At 32.7% G+C, this 26824-nt stretch overlaps 1 protein-coding gene across 4 annotated transcripts in view; it reads right to left on the bottom strand.

Annotated features, from left to right (window-relative positions):
* GPHN (gephyrin) overlaps positions 1 to 26824 on the bottom strand; it is a 393108-nt gene that overhangs the window by 195549 nt on the left and 170735 nt on the right. For all 4 annotated transcript variants that reach the window (XM_004681769.2, XM_012724553.1, XM_012724552.1 and 1 more), the window contains one exon: positions 3232 to 3326. In XM_004681769.2, coding sequence (XP_004681826.1) covers positions 3232 to 3326 — 95 coding nt within the window. The remainder of the gene's footprint in view (positions 1 to 3231; positions 3327 to 26824) is intronic.

The raw sequence follows: 26824 nt of genomic DNA on the forward strand, positions 1-26824 counted from the left end.
TTTTTTTTTTTTTTGTTTTAAACTGTTCTCTACAGGTAAAGCAGAAGACAAAACACCAGCTTGATGTATTCCCTTACCTTGAAAAATAATGTACATTAGCCCTTTGTCTATATAGGTATTACAATTATCTTCATCTGTGGATGTTGTTTTTTTTTTTTTAGATTATATTTAAAAAATTGTTTTTTTTTTTTTTGTTTTAAACTGTTCTCTACAGGTAAAGCAGAAGACAAAACACCAGCTTGATGTATTCCCTTACCTTGAAAAATAATGTACAAGCAGTAGGATGAAACATTGATTTATCAATAGTAATCACAACACTAAATATTTTTTGAGTATTTACTAAGCTAGAATTTGTTTGGAGGATGATAAGGATACATAAATGAATAAAAATAAACTGCTGGGGGGGGTTGGGGGGGGAAGTGCACGGGACCATGGTGATGGCACATGGGTGACTCAGAAACCCACCGCGATTACAATTGAGATAAAAAAAAAGTACAAAATGATGTAAAAATAAACTATCATATTATATTGAAAAGAAAAAAGAGGCCCTCCGTGGTGGCACAGCAGGTTAAAGCACAGCACTGAGAATCTGAAGCCGCTTCCGCATGAGTTCAATTCCCGCCTGCCCCGGAGGTGACCACATGGCGCGGCAGACCTCTCCTGACCTGCCCGCTGCTCCCCTCAGCAGTGTACTTCCTTGATCTGCCTGTTCTGCTCCCCACTCTGTCTCTGGTGAAGCCTCTCACCGCCCCTGAGCCTCTGGCCTGTACCCCAGCTCTGTATGCACAAATAAATAAATCTTAAAAAAAAGAAAAGAAAAGAAAAAAAATAAAACAAAAAAACCTGCTGCTCTTAAGTAGTTTACACAAATTAGGTACAACAGATAAGAAAATAATTATAATATAGTTAATATGCTGTGCATATATTTTATTTCTCAAAACATTCAGCATAAAGATGATATACTTATTCCATAGATTTAGGTTCTGATGATTAATTTTCCACTTACTTCAAAGTCCAGTATGCAGTAATTATGTGTTTTCAGATGGTAGAGACATAATTAATCCAGAAATATTTTTCCGTGAAATAAAAAGTGGTATTTACATGAATATCAAGAAAGATACATTGAATTTGCAACCTTTACAGAACAAGTTCTCCAGATAAATTGTGGAATCCTTAAGTTGAAGACCATACCTATTTTCTTTTAATTTTAAGATATATTTATTTATACATACAGAGTTGGGGACAGGCAAGAGGTGCAGGGGCTGGTGAGAGGATTCACCAGAGACAGAGTGGGGAGCAGAACAGGCTGACTGACAAAGTACACTGCTGATGGGAGCAGTGGGCGGGTCAGGAGAGGTCTGCCACGCCATGAGAATCACCTCGCCGGTGAGGATAAACTCATGCTGAAGTTGCTTTAACTTCTCAGTGCTGTACTTTAACCCGCTGTGCCACAAGGGAGGGCCCCATACCTATTTTCTTTCCTCTTTTAATATCCATAGTGATAATAGAGTTTAGCAAATATAGCATTATATTTACTGAATCAAACTTTTATTATAAAAAAATTAACAAGGATTGATTTTTTAATTCTCTTTTTTGTCTATAACCTTTACATGCTTAGGTTAAAAGACACAACTAAATTCCATAGAGAAAAGGGACCAACTGGGCCCTTCCTAGTGGTGCAACAGGTTAAATCACAGAACTATGAAGCTATTCTGCCACTGCAGCATGAGTTGGATACCTGGCCAGGCAGGTGGCACAAATGGCCTGGCAGACCTCTCCTGACTACCTGCTGTTCCCCGCAGCAGTGTACTTGGTTGATATGCCCTTCTCTTCCCCACTCTGTCTCTAGTGAACCCTCTCACCTGCCGTACCTCTGACCTGTACCCCCATTCTGCAGGCATAAATAAATCTTTAAAAACAAAGGGATCAATTGTGAGTATTGAAAAATGTGTTTATATAAGTAAGGGTTGATAAAAGAATCAATGTGAGGTCCTTAAAAAACAGCATGAAATTTTAAATTTAAAATTTTTATCATGCTACTAAAATAAAGCATCATAAAATAGTATAGCAAAGAAAATGCAATAACTAATGTTTCATTTATATTTTCCCTGTAGGTGTGGTTAAAGTGGCTGCCATAAGTTGGACATAAACTTAGTCAAAGGAACAGAAAGGCTAAACTCATATTCTATGCATTAAATGAATATATTTACTTTTACATACACATTGCACATTGGACCAGTAATGGATATAAATAATAACTGTGATACCTAGTAAGTATAGATTTGTTGTGTTTTTTGGGTTGTTCTCAAAGCTGCTGGCTATTAATGAATGACTATTAAATCAACATATAGTTACTAAGTTGATATTTCTATCTTCAATTTAAATGCTGTAAGTTGTCCTCATAAAAGGTAATTTTAATATGGGAGTTGTTGGGATAAATAACAGAACTGACCAAATCAGGATGGATGTCAAATCAGGATGGATGGCATATATAAACAAAGCCATAATTTAAAAGATCTTACTGTAATATATAGCAGGTTCTTGAATAGCTTCATTCAATGTCATTTCATTACTGTTGCTGAGAAAAAGATACCCAGCTAAATCCAATAAAATGATGCCATTGAAGGACCTGATTTTGTTATGTGTTCTAAAGTCATAGATTCCAGCAACTTATTGATGATGTTACGATTCCAGCAACTTATTGATGATGTTACGAGAGTGCTTAATATATTATTAATTTAATAACTAAAAATATTAAGCAGTCAAGAATTCAAGTTTATAAAAATGAATCCAACTTTTTTTAATGATCATGTATCAATATGCCTATTTACAAATTAGAATAAAAGATTCTAACTTGTGAGAACAAGTTATTTTTAAAAACTAAAAACTCATTGTATTAAATTAGTATTTAATGATGATGATTACGAATCACAAAAAAACCAAGAAAAATAATTTTACATGTTAATAAATTGAATTCTGGGTTAGGGCTAACAACTTTTAGCAAAAATATACTTTTTTAAAAAGTTTAACATTACAACAACAAAAAAGAAGGGAGAGAGAGAACTTGAATGGTGACAGAGATTTAAGTAGACAAGTTACTAAGACTTTTAAATCTGGAGGAAAAAGGGGGTACACTTAAGTGTTATGAGTATCATTTTTCAGGTTTCTCAGTCTATTACCGTGATTAGTGGTATGGAATTAATCTTTATAACATGTTAGTGACTTTCTTACCTAGAGAGCATGCCCAGAGGTGTAACATTAAGTGATCCCATCAGCATTGCCAGGGCCATCCCTGGCGCTTCCCGCTCTATTACTTCTTTTGTGGCCTGTAATTAAAGATTAAATAGCAGACTGAGTGAAATTAGTCAAAGGAAGGAAAGCAGAGTAGTAAAATTAACTTAAAAATAATTGCAAATTATGTTTCCTATAAAGTATACTCTGTAGCTGAGAGAACATTGTTTTAAAGGTATCAAGGCAGTTCTTGGGGACCACTGAACAAAATAAGGACAAAAGATCCCATGCACTTTTATATTAGCATTCGTTTCCTTTCCTTTGCAATTCTAGGCATTTTACATTTTATAGAATTGCCATTTAGGGCCTGCCTGGTGGCACAATGCATTAGGACTCAGTACTGCAAGCTAACCTCAGCTGCTTCAGTGCAAGTTCCATCCCTGCCCGGTAGGTGACCCACATGGAGCAGCAGCCCTCTTCTTTCTCACCAGCTGCTCTCCTCAGCAGTGTACTTCCTTGATCTGTGTGTTCTGCTCCCCACTATGTCTCTGGTGAAACCTCTCACTGCCCCTGCATCTCTAGCCTACACTCCAGTTCTGTGTGCATAAATAAATAAATCTTTTTTAATAAAATTGCCATCTCACTTAATAACATAAATTTAACAATGAAGCTTCAGATTGCTGTAATAGCTCAATAGATTTTCATAGGTAATAAATTTGGATATTAATTTTATTAACTTAAAAATATTAGTTCCTGAAATCTAAGATCATCTTCTCTATTATACAATTAAAATTAAGTCAAGAGGTCACCAAGCCAACTTTCCCAAAGAACTGGGTAAAAGAAAAAAATGAACATTAACAGTGTTCATATCTTCACTACAAATCAATTATTTTAAAAAAGAATAAAGTTATAAATTACAATAGATAGTTTAAGATAGGTCATTTTATATGGTTAATCCTAAAAAAAAAAAAAACTAGTAGAGGAGACAAGAAAACATTTCATATTGTAAAGTTCAAAGTAGATATATATTTAACATACTGTGATGGTAGAGATATATTTTAGGCTAAAGTTATGAATGAAATACAGAACTGAATCCATTTCTAATCCTGCTTCTACAAATATAGTAACTTATAATAATTAGGCACAATATGGGAATAAAGCTTGCAAAATAAAGAATTGCAGTAAATAAGAAGAAAGGTAAATGAAATAGGTAAGTTAGGAAGCAAATTAGAGAATGCCTGATATTTCTGTATTTCATTTGAAGTAGAATGAGAGTCCTAAAACAGCTCTGGCAAAATTTAGGTTGAGGGAACTTGGCAAAGCAGTTAAAATACATCCAGTATATATTAAAAGCTAACTGATGTTATAAACTTTAAATATGCATACAAATCGGTGAATCCCATATAATTTCACGGAAAAAAGGATTACCAGAATTGATGTAAGATATATGTCCACTGAATGCATAATGCATTACTTAACAATGGCAGAACATTTTGAGGAAAACCAACATCACCATCTTTCCCCCCCAATAAAGACTGCTTAAAAATAGAGGGTCAGCAGGCAAGAGATAAGAAAATTCTTAAATTCTGGGAGTAAATTATTTATTTATTTATTTATTTTATTTGTGCATACAGAACTGGCGTACAGGCCAGAGGTACAGAGGTGGTGAGCGTATTCACCAGAGACAGAGTGGGGAGCAGAACAGGCCGACTGACCAAGTACATTGCTCAGAGGAGCAGAGGTTGAGACAGGAGAGGTCTGCTGAGCCATATGCATCACCTCCAGGGTGGGGTCGAATTTATGCTGAAGTGGCTTTAGCTTCTCAGTGCTGTATTTTAACCTGCTGAGTCACCAGGGTGGGCCCCAAATTACTTTCTTTTAAATGTATAGATAGGTATAATTGAAGCTCTATTCATTACCTAATTTGCAATGTTTCACCATTATTTGGTTCAAATCACCAAAGTTTCTCCAATAAATTGGTGTAATCAGATGCAAATTTATAAATGTTGGTATCTGATTTTTACATATTATTAATCCAAGGAAAAACACTAGTTTTTTTCATGTAACTAGGATTTACATATCTCTTGACAAGTCCCCTCATAATTCCTAGGATTGAGTCAAGAAGTAGATTAACAGCAAAAAGTCTTCTAAGGGCATCTTGTTTTGATGTTCTCTAAGGAACTAATAGCTCATGAACCAAAGAAAATTCATCAATGGTCATATGAATTAGCTTCTTTACTTCACTGTTCATGGAATTCAGAGGGCAATTGTGGGAAATTTAACACGAGGTAAAAAGCCCCTTTATAAAGTGAAATCTACAATATAGATATTTTACAATGTGCTTATTAATAAGTCAAATTATGGGATGAGGAAAAACATACACGTGAACATTGCCAACCTAATATTACCCAGACTCTATCCCTTGCTTTCCAAAATCAAACTACTGGTATTCTTTTGAAGTTTCTTGAGAAGAAACCCTATTTTCATGTTATCAAATGCTTTATGGAGAATTACAACTTCTTCTGAGGGATCTTAAAGTCATAGAGCCCTAACAATCAATTTTGGTCGTTACTGAGAACAACGTAAGAGAGCTCTTTGGATTTGGCTAATATTTATTTCAAAGCTTCCTTGAAAAATTCACATTAAAAAATGGATGACATTTAATTAATTTGGGGTCCGCATAAAGATTATGTATTCTAAAGTATAGCTAGCACATTTTAAAGCTAAAGGAAGGAAATAACAAGCAACAGCACAGTTTCATCTAAATAGATCCTTCAAAGTACATTTACCCATTACACAACAAATATTTATTAAGTACCTATGATGTATTAGGTATTCTATGCAGTATGCCTCATTTTACTTTCCAAAGAATTATTTTACTGAACTTTGCTTTTGTGATAAGGAATTGAATCCAACATAAAGGCCCAGTGAAACTCACAGCTGTATTAGGAAACATCTGAGCCATTGTTGATCACATTGTACTGAGGTCCTCTTTGGGAACATCTATAAGAAAAATTTCCTCTCAAGTGTCATAACTAGGAATGGGTACTCTTCTATTCTACCAGTTCCCTGTTGAATTATGATGCCTATGAATCAAGTTACCCTTGAGAACAGAGACAAATTTGCCAATCCCCTGTTAGCAGACTTACTGAACAAGATCTAATTTCACTTTATTTTCCCTTGTCCTATTTTCCCATATATATCTTATTAATATTCTGTTTTTTTCTATTGTATTTTGTAGCCCATCTTAACATTCTTAGTGTCTTAATAAATAATATGGATGATAAGTGAATCTATATATTCTTTATACAGAGGTCTTCATCTTTTTCCAAACATTGTTCACATAGGATAGTTAATTGATTTTGAAGGCTTTCCAGAGAATTTGCATTAACACATAACTTGTATATGTTAGAACATAAGAGAAAAACATGAATTGTGGTGATGCCACTAAAAAGATTTAGTTCTGATAGTGGTAAAAGGGGGAGATTGTTAGATTCTCTTTAGGACAAGACATAAAACATCCTTTTGATAGGATGTTGCTAAATAATACACAAATTAGATTCTTTTAATTATCTTATTAAGTATTATTGTTTTACAGCTTTGTTAATATTTTGATACTATAGAACTTCTCCCCTTGGGTGAGTTCATTGTAGCTCTCCCACCACCAAAGCAACCATTAACCTTCTGCCATAGTGTGTTATGTTTCCTTTCCCTTTTATTCCCTGTTCTCACTCATCCCCCTCTTTTTTTTACATCTATATAAAACACATCTTTTCTATACAACACCAGAATCCTTGTTTCCTTATTTTTTCTTCCTTTTACACTGGTATAGCAGAAAGATCATAGTGAAGTCAGAAAATGCCACTACTTATTTCAGGCCCAAGAGATTAAGGGCTAGAGCTGTTGCAGCACCTAACACAGTGCTCAACATACAAAAGTATATGTGCTCAATAAATATTAGTTGAATAAATGAATTAATGAATAAATCAACCAATTTAGATTGAAACCTGGCTTCATCACTTAGTTGCTCTGTGATTTAGAATAAAATATTTAACCTTTTTGAGCTTCAGTGAACTTATTAATGAAAAGTAGATGATAAAAAATACCTACATCATACAGGGGGGATAGGAAGTTACAAAATGAACTAAGCAAATTACCTAGCACATAAGAGGTATTCAATACATATCAATCTCTCTTTTCTTCTACTTTCCAGACCTCCTTATATCCTTACATATTTGATTATCAGAACAAGAATGATACCATTCTCAGGCACTTAAAAATGGTCTGGAGAACTAGATATGAGAGGAAGGGAAATGGAGAATAAGAATGTAAATCTAATAACACTGGTAAGTGGAAGGCAGGAAGTAGAAGGCTGAAAGTGTAGGATTTTTTTGTGCTGACAATAAAATAATAGGAGTTAAAAGTGTACAGGCAAAGAAATGAATTGGGAATTGGAAGGTGGATGGAAGAATTAGGTTAGATGAAATAATCTATAAATCATACATAGGAAGGTATACTTAGGAAGATAAAGAACATGAGGATACTTTCAAATAAGGAGGGAAAGCTATCTGTTTAAATAATTAGAAAATCTAAACATAAGGATTGTTTTAACAAATGTAGCTTTAGTATTTCAATAATATATGCCAGTAAGGTACAGATAAATCCTACTAGATAAAGGATATTTTGCATGTTAACAAACAGATAACATACATTCATTATCGACAGACTACTCATAATCAATCAGTGGTAAAAGGATGCTATTAAAAGCTTGGCATCATTTTTTCTCAACTAAAGTTCCAATTTCTACTTTATTTTGCAATCTTTATTTTTTTTTTCTTGAAACAGTAAGATATTATATGCTTCAGTTATAAGTTTTCTTGAACTAGCTTAACTGGGTATAGCTATTCACTTTAACTTCTATATACTTTCTAAACTATGAAAGTTGCAGTCTCCTATGGAAATCACATAATGTAGTCTTCTTTGACCCTTTACACTTTGAAGATGAGTATGTCAGAAAGATGTTTTAAAAACATCTGAAGAAGGTGTTAAAAAAAAAAAAAGAAGAAGAAAAAGTTTGCAACAGTCCAGGTAACTTGTCAATAAAATGCAGGTCTATTTTTAAATTCATAGGAAACATGACCTTAAAGAATGCTATTGCCAACAAACAATAATGGTTAACTAAGGATATGACATACAATAACTAAATATTTTTATACTGCTACTCCTTACACAGGTGACTGAAAAAAATCACTTAGTCCTTTCACTTATTTTTATAGACATTAACAAAGCATAATTTGTGTATTGATACTTACATGTTTTTACTTTTAGGGCCAGATTTAATAAAATTCACTTCAAACTACTACTGCAGTTTTAATCATCCCACTGCTGACTAAAAATCTTAAATGACAGACTGTCTTTGAAACTCCAAATAATGGATACAGTAGGGATGGCTGCAGTATTGGTTCTCAAACTTTCCTGTGTTGCAGAAGCTCTTAGAGCCTTTATTACACATTGATTAGTGGGTGTTGTGTGTGTGTCAAAATTTGCATTTCTAACGAGTTTCCAGGCTATGCTTGTGAGACTGACCAGAGGACCACACTTTGAAAAACATACCTATCTATTATGATCTATCCTGACGATTAACTTGTAAGTAGACTGAAATAAATGTGAGGTTTCTTCATCAAAGCAAACTATAGACCAAGCAAGGTGATAAATTAGGTTAAAAATAGGGAGTTTAATTTCAGTCAATTAAATTTTCCTAAAGGGTAAACACATCAATTTCATATTATAACTTCAAAAAGGATTATAATAAACTAGAAATACTCCCATGTAAGTAGACTATTGTACACAGAAGTTACCTTAAACATTTATTTCTCGGGCTCTCCCTGGTGGCACATCAGGTTAAAGCAACACATTATGAAGCTCTTTGAAGCCACGGCAGCACGAGTTTGATCCCTGGCCAGGGAGCTGACCCATGTACATGGTGTGGCAGACTTTTTCTGACCTACTTGCTGCTCCCCTCAGCAGTGTACTTTGTCCATCTGCCTGTTGTGCTCCCCACTCTGTCTCTGGTGAATCTTCTCACCCACCACACCTCTAGCCTGTATCCCAGTTCTGTAAGTATCAATAAATAAATCTTTAAAAAAAAAAATTCTCTTCTTCCAAGCTGCAAATGCTGGATAAAATTTACATGTGTCTCGAGATATATCTAGAACATCTAGAGATGATCAAGGAACACCAATTATAAACTGCTCCTTTCTCTTCTCATTTTAGAAGCAAAGCAGAATGGAAATGAGTCACATTGTTGTAAGTGCAGCACTGAATTAATCACATTGTTGTAAGTGCAGCACTGAATTAAATAAAAACATTCATTTGCAGATTTTGCTTATTTTATATTAACTACAAATATCTTCCAATTAATCATAAACAACTTAGTATTATCAGATCAATGTGATTAGTATTTAAAGACTACCACTACAAAGAAACTACAGCCAAGGCATGAAGATTTAAAGAGTACCTAATTTTATTTGGGAGGTATGATTATATTGATACTATATTGCTTAGAGTTTTGGTCAATTAATTTTCCACTCCTGAAAGAAGTAGAAAGGTTTTCAAAATGGAGATAGCATCTTTTCTGCCCTAGCTATATAGTATTTAAATAAGACCTGGTTTGATGAAAGATCAAATTGTAGAGGTAAAACAAGGAAAAGAAATTTACACAAATTATTTCTGTTCCAGTCAATGAACATATACTTCTTACTAAGCAAGAAATACCAAGTTAAAAGTCTGCAGTTTTTACTGTTAATCTCAGTTCCCATAAGCATTACTGAGTTAACAAACCATGTGGTAGGTAAGGGTCTAGTGTTCTACAAGCAAGTCAGCTTATTTATCTGGTTTAAAAAGCAATTATTTCAATGCCAGGGTAAAAACTAGTTGTAAAACACATTACTGGGACTGAACAATTTCCAAGTGTTATTTCAACTATGAAAAAATGTCACAATTTTTTTCTAATATTCAGATGCCAACATATTCAACTGGAGTATATATACTGTACTGAATACTCCTTAGTTATACAACTTTTTATACAGTGAGTCATTTTTCACATTTTCTTCCTTTATCTAAATATTAATTCACATCAAATTGTCATTAAAAACTCAGGAAATTCACATAAGCAAATATTTTTATAAGAGATTTTCACAAGAATATTCTACTTATATAAACATATGAATTTTTATCACATTCAAGTGAAAGGACAGTAATATCTATGAATTATCAGCATTTTAATAACTTTAATATTTACATATGCATTTATGGCATTAGGAAAACAAAATGATGTTCTCTCTAGTGCTAGGGTGTTGACTACATGTCTTTTAATCAATATAGAAAACAACATTCATTAATTTTCAGAAATCTTCATATTAGAAGTCAGAAAAACCCTATTTCTCAAATCTGAAGAAAGCTGAGATTGGTAGATGACCCAACTTAAAATTGTACCGAAAGGCTGTTGTCTATTTAGTGAAATGGTGAGCATGTAACTTAATCTCTTTAACAACTCTGGAATTTCATTTTGTTTTTAATTGCATAAGCAGAGACATAACAGCTGCTTAAAAATTATATACTGGATTCCCATTTTATAATAATCATAATTACTTGATTTTAGAGTAGTAAAAGTTTTTAATATTTCCGTAACAATATAGCTTTGTGCTGTGCTTAAACATCTTAATTAAAAATACAATTAATTTGTATATAGGTGTGTAAGTACTATTTGCAAATGGCTCAATGCCAACTGATTTTAAAAAATCTAACACTGCTCTTTTGTGCTAAGATGTGATAATTCTCAGTGGTGGCCTCTTTAAAAGGTATCCACATTAGGAACATGTAACTATCATGTTTGAAATTCCCTTGCTGCAAAGCTAGACTCACACTAAAACAGGAACTCGTGAAAAGATAAGAGGAACAAGAAATAGGAAATAGAATGGGTGCAGAACATCCCAGATGAGAGAAAAAAAAACACCAAAAATCTCCTTCATCTCATACCACTCTCAATTTTAAAATTATAGAAAATGGGAAAGAAGAATATTCGTACAGCATTTCCAATAAGCAAAGAAATGGGAAATTTATGTTGTTAGGTAATCTCACTAATTCTAGCAGTAAAGAATGAGAAAAATGTAGACATTTAAGTATTTGGAGATGATGGCATGCGGTAGCTTGAATACTGTAACTTGTTCTCTCTAAATGAGTTCTCTTTAAATGAGTTTTGCTCATTTAAAGATTATTTCTAAAGTTACTCATACCTCACTTTATAATCAGACTGTTTATCATCTATAATCTAATGGTCCTTCATTACTTAAATTAATAACAATATATTAAATTAACAAGAACTTTGTCTTTATGTATCTGGGAATTTATCATCTTTCAGTTTTCCATTTGTAAAAGAGGACAGTGATATTTGTTATTCTTAAAAGACTAAAGTGTTTTAACACTGAAGTATTTTTAGTTAACTTAAAGTACTTGCTTTATCTTTACATCTATACATAGTTATTTTATCAGCAATCTTTTTATTGCTGATAAAATAACTATGTATAACACAAATTTATAGTGCCTTGAAAGAGTTATTTCTTTTATTCACTGCATTGGAAAATAAACATGAACTCTATTATTTAGCTACATAATTAAATAATGGAATAAATACATAAGAACTTTATACTTACCTTTCTTACAAAATGCCTATATTCACTATATAAACAGCTAAAATATTGCTTTATTATATACTATGACAAAATGAATTGTATAACTTCTCTTTTTAGGAGTGAAGAAATAGATATACTGATAAATTCCATGGCTAATCCAAGTCAAAGAATAAATCAGTGGAAAACTCCAGGTGGCAACTCAGCTCGGTAACTTCGGTTCTGAACTTAATCCAATTAATTTATTACTATATGCTTTCAGGGTTAGGGTTAGGGTTAGGAAAGGATCTTTGTGCTCAGCTTAAATGTGATAGAACATATAAAGCACTCAGCGTCATTCCTAACCATAGCAAGTACTTAGCATATGCAGTTACTATCATTTGTACTAGTGCACAAAATTAAGGTTACCTATTTTGTAGAAGTTGCTGCTATGGACTATAACCAAAGGAATTGTGAACACTGAATAGTTCTATCAGAAGCATTGTGGAATAGAAGTTATGATTATATCTGTTTTTGTATGTCTATGAATTACCAGAAGATGTTTTGAAGGATGCAACATGCTGGTAACACTCTTGAATTTTACTAAAGATTTATCAAGAAGCAGCATTTTTGGAGACAGAACATATTACAGAACATAGCCTTAGATATTACCATAAGCCACTGATGTAGACTAAGAATGTGAGAAGACTGGAAATACTTTTTGAAGAAAAATGAATGAACTGTACCTCTTCGATTTATGCTTTTACCTTAAGTCCAACAGAAAAACAAAACAAAACAAATGTAATTATGTACCTAAGCAAGGATGACAAAATATAAGCAAGTAGCTATAAATTTGGGGTAAATAAATTGATTAAATTGCTAAGTCAAATAAGTTTATATCAATTTTTAATTTTAACAACAACTTACACTAAAAATTAAAGCTGTAAAAATAACAGCAGCCTAAGTCTTACATTATCTTGTCAACATGGGAATAAGACTCAGGCGCCTGTAAAATAGGGGAACACAACAGGGCATAAGGGCAACTCAACTTAATACCCTGCTGCTCAGGCTAGCTTAAGGAAGTGGACATATAATAAACAATGAAAATCATTCATTATTATACTTCATAGAAGAAAACCTATTTTGTAAGAGTCACTAAAGAATAAAAAAGGATCAAAATTTTCAGTGAGTTACAACCTGGGGGAACACATTGTTATATAAAATTATATAAAATTAATTTAAGTTAGGTGAATGATCAGGTTTACTTTGTTATATTGGGAGAGAAATCTCTTAACAAGAGACTTAAAAATAACCAGAGGTTTAATTTTTAATAATTGCCCTAAAAAGTGAAAGACTAAACTAACGCCATGACAGGCTTCAGAACCAGCCAGGCCTAAGTTTCGGTTATCAATAAGGTGTCTAGGCTGAGTTTAACTGTAAATATCCTAATCTTACTCATCCCATAGCAAGAGCCAATCAGGAAGTAACCAGTATATATTAGGAGAGCACCAGATGTCCCAAGGTATGTGGGCTGAGTAGTGAAGGTCACATTTTACATGTGTGGACCAACCAGATTAAGACAAAACAACTTTGTTCAATGTCAACCAATGTACTGCTGAGCTGAAACTCCCCTCTTCTGTAATAAAAACCCTGCTTTCCCTGAGCTCAGGGTTCTCAACTTCGGCCACCGCATAGGTGCATGTTGGGAGCCCAGGTTTGAGCTTGCAATAAAGACCCTCGTGTACTTTGCATCGGAATCAGCTCCTTGGTGGTCTTTGGGAAACTCAAAATCTAGGTATAACAAAAAGAAGTGCAGATCTCCATTGTCACTGAAAGCAGTAAAACTGAAGGAATGTAAAGGAATCACAAAAATTAAACAATTTTCTTTGAAATAACACAAATTAGAGTTTGTATATGTAATCTAATTCAAAACAAAAAGAAATATTTTACTCTCTAAATATGAGGTTCTTCTTAGAAATCATAATTTGTGTGTACACATTTTTTGATATAGAATTTTAGGCTCATATCTCAGAATCAGGATCTGTAATTTAAGTTCTGAAGACAGGAACTCTTTCAGAATGTCCAGACTACAGTGCTAAGAATAAAGTACTCATATAAAGCCTATGTGACCTTCGAATTTGAGATTTTTGAAGAAGTAAAAATAGAGTCCATTCTTCAACAAAATATTTATACATCAAAAACTTGAGAATAATGTAGCATATAAGCTTACATATCCCAGTCCTGAGATTGAATCTTCACTTTAAGGCAAACAAGGCAGCCGAGTAACTGATTTTATTATGGCAGCTAGTGAAATGGGGGAGGAAGTTAGTTGCATCTACAGGTACTAAAATTCCATCAACAATTCTGAATGGAATGATTATTCCCATTAAGACACACGCACATACTACTGAGACTGCCTGTTTTTAACACTTTCCTCTTCAAAACTACCTTGAAGTTAATTTTAGCCCAGGGATATGCTCTATAATTTGTTTACTTAAGAGCAACTCAGTATATGCAAGAGCAAAACCAAATTCTAGAATTGAGCAAAAAAGGATATAAAAAAAATTTCAGGTTCATAAAATGGACCCGAAAGATTTGGTAGCCAGACAATATTATTACATTAAGGTAAGTTTGAACAGAGTTTATCAGGTACTCTGGTCACATAAGAAAAATTACATATCCATGAACAGAGTGCTCAAAGCAGGAACATTAAGTGTGGCTGATGGAATCTGATACTTTGCTTGACACCAGCTAATAGGAAGGACAAATTTCTTCTACACTAAGTTGTGCCTTGAAGGCAAGGACTGAAAAAACAAGAACTAGATGGGAATGCAGATTCTTATACTGGGTTCTGTTATGTACTGGTTTCCTACAAGCTTTCTTTCTCTCATATTTTTTATTTATTAACTCAAGTTACCCAGAAGCTATCAAACCTTTTGTATATTTTTCTGAATAATTTTCAGATACCACAACTTCAGAAAATTCTCTTTATAAAATCTTTTTTTTTAAAAAAAGATTTATTTATTTGTGCATACAGAACTGGGGTAGAGGCCAGAGATTCAGGGGTGGTGAAAGACAGAGTGGGGAGCAGAACAGGCAAATGGACGAAGTACACTGCTGAGGGGAGCAGCCGGCGGGTCAGGAGAGGTCTGCCACACCATGTGGTCACCTCCGGGGCAGGCGGGAATCGAACTCATTCGGAAGTGGTTTCAGCTTCTTAGCTCAGTGCTTTAACCCGCTGCGCCACCAGGGAGGGCCTAAAATCTTTTTATATTATAAAAAGATGTATATATATAAGAAATTATTTCCTTAATCTTCCTGACCTATTTCTGGTTACCAGTAGCGATGAACAGGAAACTTCAAAGAGTTACAATTCTTTAAAATTAGAAGACTCAGATATTAAAAAAAAAAAAAAGAAATTATAATAAAGTAATTATTTCCTGCATTCAAAATAAATCTGACCTACATCAACCAGGAAAAATATTGGTTTATTCATAAAATTATTTATAAAAATGGAATTTAAATCTGAATTGTTCTTGTGTCATTTAGAGAGATAGGTCAAATAGATAAATCATAGTGTATAATAACCCAAACTGTTAAAAGATGTATACCTTATTTAAAAGGCACAAATAATATGTCCTTTTATCATAATGAAAAAGTAGCTTCAGAATTATTTAGGTGGTACCTCAGTGCAATGTTTGCGGTCTAATATCATATGTTCTGGGCATAAATGTTCAAAGATAAAAGGCTAAAGCTTCCTATTAAAACATGAATGGGGGCCCTCGCTGGTGGGGCAGCGGGTTAAAGCGCAGGACTAAGAATTGGAAGCCACCTCCGTATGAGTTCGATCCCCGCCTGCCCTGGAGGTGACGACATGGTGCGGCAGACCTCTCCTGGACCCGCCCCCCTCCCCCCAGCAATGTACTTCGTTGATCTGCCTGTACTTCCCCCCACTCTGTCTCTGGTGAATTCTCTCACTGCCCCTGCAACTCTGGCCTGTACCCCAGTTTTGTATGAATAAATAAATAAATCTTTAAAAAAAAATTAATGGGGCTCTCCTTGGTGAAACAATTGGTTAAAGCATGGCATTATGAAGCTCTCAGAAGCCACTGCAGCAAAGTTCAATCCCCCACCAGGGAGCTGAATCACATGGTGGGCAGACCTTTCCTGACCCACCCCGCTGCTCCCTTCAGCAGTGTACTTCAGTAGATCTACCTGTTCTGCTCCCCACTTTTCTGGTGAATCCTCTCACCCACCATACCTCTGGCCTGTACCCCAGGTCTGTAAGCATAAATAAATAAAATCTTAAAACAAAAACAAAAACAAAAACAAAAAAACATGAATGACGCAAAAGTATGTAAATTTTTAATCTTGGCCTATTAAAAGCATTGCATGGATTATTTGTAAGATATTTTTCAAAGATTTTTGATTATGTGGAACAGCAAAATAATTATGAGAAGCAAAATTATTATCTGGGAGAAGCCAAATACTTAATATATCATGCTTGTATAAAAATATATTATATTTGCTATATAATGGCTGATTTAAAATTTTACTCCCCATAACACCAAAATGAGGAACGGGTAGCAGTAGAAACTGAAAGTTTCTTTGGAAGAGAAAATAATACATTACTTAGATGTTTAAATGTTTCAAAATTATTTAACCAAAAAAAAGTAAAGTAGTCAAATTGATTACAAGGTTTGAAGCATCAGATACTTAAGAACTATGAATTCTCTGTACAATCAATTACTATCTTCATTTAAAGAACTGTTATATAACTTTAAATATAAACCACAAAAACAATGAGTTGACAGCATCCTAGAATTTAATATTTTATTGCCCTAACCTAATGAATATATTCTAAATTTTCTCTGAAATTTTAGAGCAAATTTCTACATTATATTGTGAACCTCAAAGCTGACATTTTGTATACGTACATCATAAAATGCATAGTTGTACAAAAATAGTTTACAATTCTTCTATTTCATAATCATAAAAAATTATATCAAAATTATATTTCGAAGGTGTATCTATCTCTTCTTCAGATGTTTATAAATGGACAGTTGAGGAAAATATTTATAGAGCATTTTTTAAAAAATATTACTTTGACTGGTGTTTTCCAGCTCCGATACTCAGGTTAGAATCTATACACTTCCTTACTAGTCTTTTGGCTGTTTTGATTGACATTGTTATCATGTATTTAACTTTAAAGTCTACAGTTAAAATACATATTAACTTCTCTCTAAATCACCCTTTCCTAACTTACATGTTATTCTTGTAATCTTAAATTCCACAAAATATTATTTAATACAGTCAATATTGGTTTGGTTTTATGTTCTTCACTTTATCCAACATTTTATTTGATCATTGCTTCTTGTAGAATCTCAGAATATTCTGACTGTTTTTGGAAGTACAGTTCAAGGAGTTCATGTGTGGACTTTGTGATGTATTTTCTGTTTAGTTTATCTGTAAGCGATTTATATCATTCCAATTCTTGAAAGATATTTTTCCTGGTAATCAATTCTAGTCATTTTCTTTAATATGTTGAAAATGCTTTTTTAATCATCTGTTTTATTCCAATGTTGGTGAACAGTCACTGTCATTTTTATGTAAGCAGAAGTGTCTGTTCTTTTTGACTACTAAATTTAAAATCTCCTTTGTTTCACTTTTATGAACTCAGGCAATTGCTTTTACCTATCCTTCTTGAGATATACCATACCTCCAGGATCTGTGGATTCATTTTTGAAATCAGTTCTACAAAATTATGGCTATTATCTCTTTAATTACTGTCCTTATTCTCTCTTTTTGGTGCTTTGACGCAATATACTTTTGGACCTTTCCAATTCACTTTCCATACCTTATGTCTCTCATATTTCTATCACACCATCTCTTGAGTAAATGTCCCTATGTAAAGTAACTTCCTCACATATGTACTTCTGTATGCTAATTTTCTCTTCTATTGGTCTAATCTGCTGCTTCAACTGTTCACAGAATTAAAAATTTAAAATGCAATTGTAACTTATTATGGGCCTCTCTGGTGGTGCATTTGGGTTAAAGCACAAAACTGAGAAGCTAAACCTACTTCAGCATGAGTTTGATCCCCGCCCGGGGAAGTGATCCACATGGCCCGGCAGACCTCTCCTGGCCGGTCTGCTGCTCCCCTCAGCAGTGTACTTAGTCAGTCGGCCTGTCCTGCTCCCCAATCTGTCTCTGGTGAATCCACCTCTCACCGCCCCTGCACCACTGGCCTGTACCCCAGCTCTGTATGCATAAATAAATAAATCTTTTAAAAAATTGTAACATGTTTTTTAATTTCTGAGAGTGTTACTTCACCCCAAATTTACTCCTTCATAAGTGAGTGTCTCTTCTTAAGACTTTATCTTTCTGAGTTTGTCTTTGTTCACTTGAAAATTTCATGACAGGCAGGTTAACCATAGACTCCGGTTCCCAGCCATAGTCTAATATGTTTCTGTTCTGCCTCCATCCTGTCTAATTCAGCATTTCTCCTAAATAAAAGTTCCTAGCATGGACAATAAATGATAATGGTCACCTAATTCTTAGCTGTCTTTGTATTTTCCATTTAAAAGTTGTAGCAGTTATATCTTTCAGTCCATACACTGATTAATGGTTTTACTGACTTGTATGCTTGATGACTTTTGGCACTACTTGATAACTTGATCTTAATCTGTTGGAGAATAGCTGACCTAAATAGGGGAAAATATTTTTTGGAGAAAATTTATTTCTATTTCTGTCTTTCTCTAAAGAGGACCACTGACTGGTATTTTGTTAGTCTTGGTGTCAGAATCCCAGGCTAGACTTCATTACAATGCTGCTTGTCCAAAGCTGTCTCACCAGCAATGCTGCGATATGCTCCCATTCTCAGGTATTCTCTGACCCAGCTCCAAAGTTTAGATTTTCTAGAGTTCTGGTTCCTCCTTCATGCTGTCCATTATATATTTTTAGAAACAGTAAATAGAAAAACTGATAGTATATGTCCTTTTACAGGGTATGTCTAATAAAGGTGTGCCATTTTACTGGGTCAAGTCTTTACACAGTGGGAAGGTCTTTCAAACTACCAAATCAACAATTAAACCAGGTATATTTTTAGCAGAAGTATCCATATCTTTCTACTATAGAATGAATGGCTTTTATGTAGTTATACTGATGTTTATGACATGGGTTGAGTGCCCCACAGAAAATGTATCAATTTATGCTCTAAAAAATAATGTTCTTTTAATACAAACCTTGCCAATTCCAAGTCATTTGTCTTAAATAGTAATTAAACTAATGTGTACAAAGCAAGAAAGTTACATTTTAAAAACTTACATTTCTTAACAGCTATAAGTATAAATATGAATAAATATTTAAAGGCAATTTACAATTTTCCCTTTGCAAGTTGTCTTTATCTCCTTTTTTTTTTAAATATAAATCTATATTGGTGGTCTTATTCTGTCTAATTGTTAGAATTGTTTATATAATGAAAATGTTAAAAGATTTGGCAGCAAATCTATTGCAAATACTATGTTTTATGTTTGATATTTGTAACGTTTTTGTTTAGTTGAAGTTTTAAATGTTTGAACAGGGTGTTTCTATCAAAAAATTTTTAATATAATTTTTTAATTTCATATCTCACCTAGAAAGGTGTATCTTACCTAAAGATCATAAAAATAACTTTGAAAACTTAAATATTTAATCCATCTATAGTTTCATTTTGTGATATATGATAAAATTTTTTCACCAAATGGTTAGTCAATTTTCTTAATACCTTTTATTAAATGATCCTTCATACTGTCTATATCAAACATCACATTTATAATATAATAAATTCCAATTTTACATATACATATGTTAAGGAAATATATAATTTTGTTTGTTATATCTGAGTTAATTTTTCTGTAATTGTAATTTAATCACTTTGCTTTATGTTTTTACACTATATTGACTCTTTCTTATTGTTTAACTTTTAAAAAAATCACTAGCTATTTTGATAATTTTTTCTTTAAAAAATGATATTGAGAATTGCCTAGGTATATTCCCCCTAAATTCACTGAAATTATAGCACAGTTATAAAACAACTTATCATAAATTGACAACTTTATAAGAACAGATTTGATGGCATAAGAATTTAAGAATATAGCATGACCACCTAATCATTCAAGTTAGGCTTTATGTACTTTACAAAGTTTCTTTAAGCTCAGGTTTGGGTAATTTCCTAACTTTATTCTCAGATATTATGAAGTTTCCTTTTATATTTATTCCACTTTGGTATTAAGGTTTCTTTCTGACTTTAAAGAAGTCATTCTATCTGTGTTAAGATATAGTTTAAAACACAGGAATAGACATTATCTATTTCTTAAAGTTTTCATTGAACTTATAACACTTCATGCTTCTTTTCATTTCATACTCTACCTCCTCTTTTCCTAAACATTTGCAATAATTAGTTTATCAACTGACAGATGCAGGAAATTAAGGTAGTTTTGTTCTGAAATTTATTTTCTCTCTAAATGTTAAGATAAATAGTTCAAGTCCATCATTTCAGGCTATAATCCTTTCTCTTGTTATCACCTATAAACATTCAAAAGCTTATTTTGCTATATGATTATGAATTATTTGAATAATAAGCTTGAGTCCATATACATATACATTTTTACATGTTAGATTTTTTTAAACCAAATTACCCCTCAGCAAAGAAGCAATTAACTTAAATTTGAACTCATAAGTGGGCTCACCTATTACATATCATTCTCTTTTATTTTTATCAAAAGTACTGTTTGACAAAAACTCATTAACCTAAAAGACTTTACTCCAAAATTACCAATGTTGTATGTTCTCAGTAGACTTTTACCATACATTATTAATAAAAAACAAGGTGGTATGTGGTTGTGTTGTAAATATTATGTCATACTTACAAGATGAAAGAAAGGAAATGGAAAATGTACTAATATTACACTTGAGATCTGGAATTACATTTCCAATACTATTTTCAAATAGAAAATTTTATAATGCTGTATCTTCAAAACTAGAAATTAGGGTGAACTCATATCATACACAAATACTAACTCTACATATATCAAAGAACTAAATGTTAGAATTTATATCATAAACCTTTTAAACAATTTGATTCCTCAAAAAGTTAAACTTTGAATTACCATATGATCCAGCAATCCCATTTCTAGGTATATCAAAGAAAGCAGCACTAAAAGCAAGAATTTCAATTGATACCAGTGTTCAATGAAGGTTTATGACCAATAATCAAATGATGAAAACAACCTAAGTGTACTTAAACAATAAATGGGACTAAACAATGTAATATTAATCAGTCATATGAAGGTACCACCTGGATTAAACATTAAGCTATAAATTAGTCAGAATTTAGAAATGGACCAAAATTGATTCCACTTCAAAAGGCAAATGCATATTGACAGAAAGTAGATTGAAGCTTACCAGAGGTTGAGGGGAGATAAAGGGGATAGTTGGAATTTTCTGCTTATAGTTTCTGTTTGAGGTGATGAAACAGTTTTAGAAATAGATAGTGGTGATGTTTGTTCAATATTGTGACTGTACATAATGTCACTGAATTGTACAATTTAAATGGGTAAAATGGCAAGTTGTATGTTAGTATCTTTACCACCAGTTTAAAAAAAAAACTAATAAAATGAGAAAATCCCACTGATTTAGATACTTTAGATGAATCAATTGTATGGTATGTGATTTATCTCTCAATAAATGTTTAAACAAACAAAAATCCAAAGTAAAGTTGATGTGCCATGGAAAATTTTTACATAAATTTTAAGGAACTCTGTCAAAAATAAAGACAATGATAAATGTTAAATTTATCTGAAAGAGGGCCCTCCCTGGTGGTGCAGCGGGTTAAAGCACAGCACTAAGAAGCTTAAGCCACTTCCGCATGAGTTCGGTTCGCCTGCCCCGGAGAAGATACACATGGCGAGGCAGACTTCTCCTGACCCGCCTGCTGCTCCCCTCAGCAGTGTACTTCATTGATCTGCCTGTTCTGCTCCCACTCTTCTGTCTCTGGTGAATCCTCTCACCCTCCGCATCTCTGGCCTGTACCCCAGTTCTATATGAATAAATAAATAAATTTTTAAAAAAAATTATCTGAAAGAAATCTCTCACAATTTTTTAAATGGAAAAATGATACTATCTGCAGTAATAACTTATATGATTTTAAATTTATATTTGTATTTTAAATTAGTGAATATTTTATTACTTACATTAACCCCTAATGTTAGATATATTTAAGATAGACAATCTGCTCATTTTTGATCTTCTCATTGGGAAAGTAGGGACCTCATGCTATTTTTGGTGTCATCTTCTATTTCGGCATATAAACTAAAGGCTTACAGAAAAAAGAAGAGCCACATAACAATCATTCAGTTTTCTTTGATTGAAGATAAAAGAATGGGGAGCTTGGAATGAGATTTGAGTTAAGACTGATAACAGAAGGGTATTACTAATGATATTGAGCTTTTCCTGCAGAGACTAAATAATTACAGCACAAGATTCTATAATTAAAGCTTGGTAGGTTTTTTGTCCTTTGAATTTAACAAAAATCTGGATTAATAGAATAAATCTTTGCCCTGGTTATTTCATATTAATTATTTATCTTTTTAAGACTAGAAAAGCCTTAATATTTTCTTGATTCATAAGACAGTATCACAAACACTTTAATAAATTTTTGTTACTAATTTTATATCTTCATTTGGTGATAATGTGAAATTACAATAAGTATGACACAAAACCTAAAGAACAAGAGGAGAGCTTTTGTTTCTAGCTAACTGCCATACTTTTTGTGAGCTAATTTATCAATATTCTTAAGGACCTATGGGCAGAAACTCAAATATCACAGTAACTGGAAGCTTTATGCTAGTGAGTAGAAAGAGCAGTGATTATACAATGAATAAATACTTACTCCTGTATATCTATACTATAATACACAAAAATGTATATTTTTTCATGTATCTGGATATGATAATAAGACGCAAATTCCTCCAGAGATCCTACAGAATTAACTGTAATTTAAAAACAAATACACATTTTTTTTTCAATCACCAGACAAGTTATAATTACTATCAGGTCAGGATTTGCTCCTTAAAAAAATTATGCTAGGTTTCTTGATTTCAAAATCATTTACATTTAGTACTCTGTTAATTGCTTTGAGTCTCCAGGTCATAGAGAGACCACTAGCTTATTAACCACCGTCTCAGATGGCAATCAATACTTCTTTGAAGTGATACTATTGCTTGATGACTATGTGGAGCTTTCTTACTCACTGACTTTATTTTTTATAGGGATATATGCATCATCAAAATTAAAAGTTATATTCCTAAACAACTGGGAACTCTGTTAACTCCACTCCTGATAATTTCTTTTATTCAGACACATGCAATATATTTTTTTTTTAAAGATTTATTTATTTATTCATACAGAACTGGGGTACAGGCCAGAGGCTCAGGGACGGTGAGAGGCTTCACCAGAGACAGAGTGGGGAGCAGAACAGGCAAATTGACGAAGTACACTGCTGAGGGGAGCAGCGGGCGGGTCAGGAGAGGTCTGGCTCGCCATGTGGTCTCCTCCGGGGCAGGCGGCAGCAGGCGGGAATCGAACTCATGCGAAAGTGGCTTCAGATTCTCAGTGCTGTGCTTTAACCCGCTGCGCCACCAGGGAGGGCCACATGCAATATTTTAACTGCTTTCTACTTTCCTTATCTCAATACTTGTTATTAACATACATACACATAAAAAGACCTCTCTTTTTCTTCTTTTTACCTCCTGGACTGAAAACCACCTAATTCATGACTAAATGTACAAATAGTGAAAGTTAAGGCACATGAAAAAGGAAGCATTAAGTTTCAAATAAAAATGAAAACATGGGGCCCAAGGCATTAACTTTAGTGTCACTACATTTCCTACACACTCTCCACAAAAATTTCCAGCATTTACTCATTACCATCTAATGATATCTGTATTTTTAATTAAGCTCAAATATTAAAGATAAATATAGACATGTTCTGAATTTAATTTTTATTATTAACATTGGAAACTATTATTTCTTTTTATTGGACTTTTTTTTGTATTTCAGTAACACACATAGGCTTTTTAAGAGTGGCTCAGGGAACTACTCTTTACAACCTCCTTAATTTGAAAGTGCTATTAGTTTTGTGCTAAAAGAATCACTGCTCCCTTTCTACCTCCTCTGCATCTTTAAGTTCTCAGCATCTTTAGTATAAATTATTACAATAAACTCCTGACTTTTGTTAGTGCTAATTTTACTCCCATTCTACCTCTGTTCTGCTGTGAATATAGCTTTTCTAAAATGCAAATCTCATTATAGTCATTGCTATTTAATATAAAAAGAAAAACAAACAAACAAACAAACAAAACAAGACCTTTCACTTCCCACTAGAAATACCCTTAATTTTTATTCACTCTGCCTTTACAGTGGGATTTATAAATTCTTTATAGTACATCAGTAACTACTGACAGGTTACACCATGCACTACTATATAGAAATGAGAATGAACACACAAGTACATGCAACAATATGAATTATATTACAAACAGAATTCTGTACAAAAGAACCCTAACACAAAAAAAAATATGTACTATGTTTTTATTTATATACAGAACAGTAAAAAAAAAAAGTAACCTATGATGCTAAAATTGAGAAGAATAGTTACTCTTGAGGGTTGGTTGTGACTGAAAGAGTGTACATGAGAATCGTTAGGGTGATCTTTAATGATTTAATTGTTTTAAATCTAATTGTCTTATCTATCAAGTGATAACTTGCATACGTCTGTTGTGAAAATGAAATAACACATTGCATAAAGTGTTTATCACAGTAAGTACACAATAAGTTTTAGAGTCTATGATAACAATGGGCTGATTTTATTAAGAAGCCCGAGTTATGATCTTGTATATATATAAAGGGCACCCAATTCTTCAAATAAATTAGTTCAAGCTTAAAATTACGTGTTGAGATTAGAGATTTTTATTTACTTCTTTTTGATTTTCTGTATGTCTCATTTTCTTTTTTTGTAAAAACTACATAAACAGAATATTTTCAGATATTTATCTTCAGAGTGAAATATGAATTTCTACAAGCTTTTCTCATTTTTTACCTTGTAAATGATCATGTATTTTTTATATAAAATCTCATCTTTAATATGTCACAATACGGAGGTCACCATTTTCTTGCTTATTCTGACATCTATACTATATAAAATTATAGGGTCTGAATATTATAACATTAAATAGGAAGAATATAATTTCAAAAACAGATTTTCTTGTTAATAAGAGTTTTTTGCAAGGATCTTGAGTTTCATTTCATAGTAACTACCCACTATCAGAAGCAGGTATCTAAAATGTTTTGCCTGTCACCAGTCTCACAAGATGCATCTTAATTTTGACCAAAAAGCACTGAGTTGGGAATGAGAAAATAGTTTTACTTTCAGAATATTTGCTTCAAATCTCCATAGTGGGTTACTTCTGGCTGAAAAGAATACACATATCTACTACTGTAATATGGCAATGAGCACACCAAAGAAAATTTGATTCCTGAACACTGATATGTTTTTCTGCTGCTGCTATAAATATAAATATGCTTAATTTTTTTTCACCAAATCTAAAAAGCTCTAAAAGATAAATATTAAAGGTAGGGACTATTTGTATTTATAAACATGCAAATATTTATTTAGTAAACTTTCCAGGTGTTGACATTGATGCTTATGAAATTAAAGAACATACATAAAGGATCTTTGTATTATGTAGTATCTGTATCAGAGGCAATTTGCCTTACTGATGGGGTTCTTACTACATACCACAGATTAATATGCTAATTTTGCAAGCAACATTGAAATATTTTACAGTAAAAAGACAAAAGGGGAAAAAAAGATTAGAGGAAATAGAAACTGGTTATTAGTGCCTACAGTTGTCACTGCATATACTCAAAACTGAAGGAATAAAATTACCTCCACGAAATACTCATTTGAGAAACCTACCCTTTTCAAGTTTCTAAATATAGTCAACTGATCTTCAGGAGGAAGAATGTTGGTAATGGGATAAGAAATTAATGTTATAAAGTTGTTTCCTACAAGGAATCTCCTGATTGCAAGAAAAATTAGAGGATTTTCTTGTTATTAAATAAATAAAGGACTTTAAGCTTTCTACGATATGATGTTTTTAGGTGAACTTTCACAAGCAAGAAACTTTGGCTTTAGGTGTGTTTTTTATTAATAGTTACCAATGCAATCACTAATATGCCAGTGAATGCTCTAAACCTCAAAACTATAGAGATTCTTACTGTCATTTAAATGATTATGAATCCTTTAGCTGTGATGAGACTTTAATATGGAAGACTTTTATTTCTGAATAAATGATACTTTCAAAAGTGAAGTAATTTACTAATTTATAATTACTCTGACCTTGAACACTTTCTTTGAAGAATTAGATGAAAACAACATATTTTTGAGACATCAGCAATGAGTTTTTATTAGCTATCTTTTTCCTCTCTCTTGGTCTGTAATTCTTGGAGACAAGGTCTTTTCTATCTTTGTGTCTACATGGCAGAGAGCAAACATTTCTTAATAGGTTATGAAAGAATTATTGTATTTAATCAATAAATTTCTTTCATCTACATACAGAATAGTATTATTATATACTATCATTGGGGAAATAGAGAAGATAATTACTCAATTCATTTTCTGTTTGGTAATTTAGATGAAGAAGTTTAGCTGAAGAGAAGGTGGACAGAGAATGTAAAAATCACCAATTGTTAACAAGTAGTAATATTATCACCTAATGAGTAAAATTCTTTTTGCCTAAAAACATTATCATTGCATATTTACTATTCCAGTTCTAAACTATTTGAAGAATGTCTAGTCCTAAATTCTAGGACACTATGATATAGAG

Source organism: Condylura cristata, unplaced genomic scaffold (assembly GCF_000260355.1).
Source record: "Condylura cristata isolate star-nosed mole 26May11 unplaced genomic scaffold, ConCri1.0 scaffold00013, whole genome shotgun sequence".
In the NCBI taxonomy this organism is placed as follows: domain Eukaryota; kingdom Metazoa; phylum Chordata; class Mammalia; order Eulipotyphla; family Talpidae; genus Condylura; species Condylura cristata.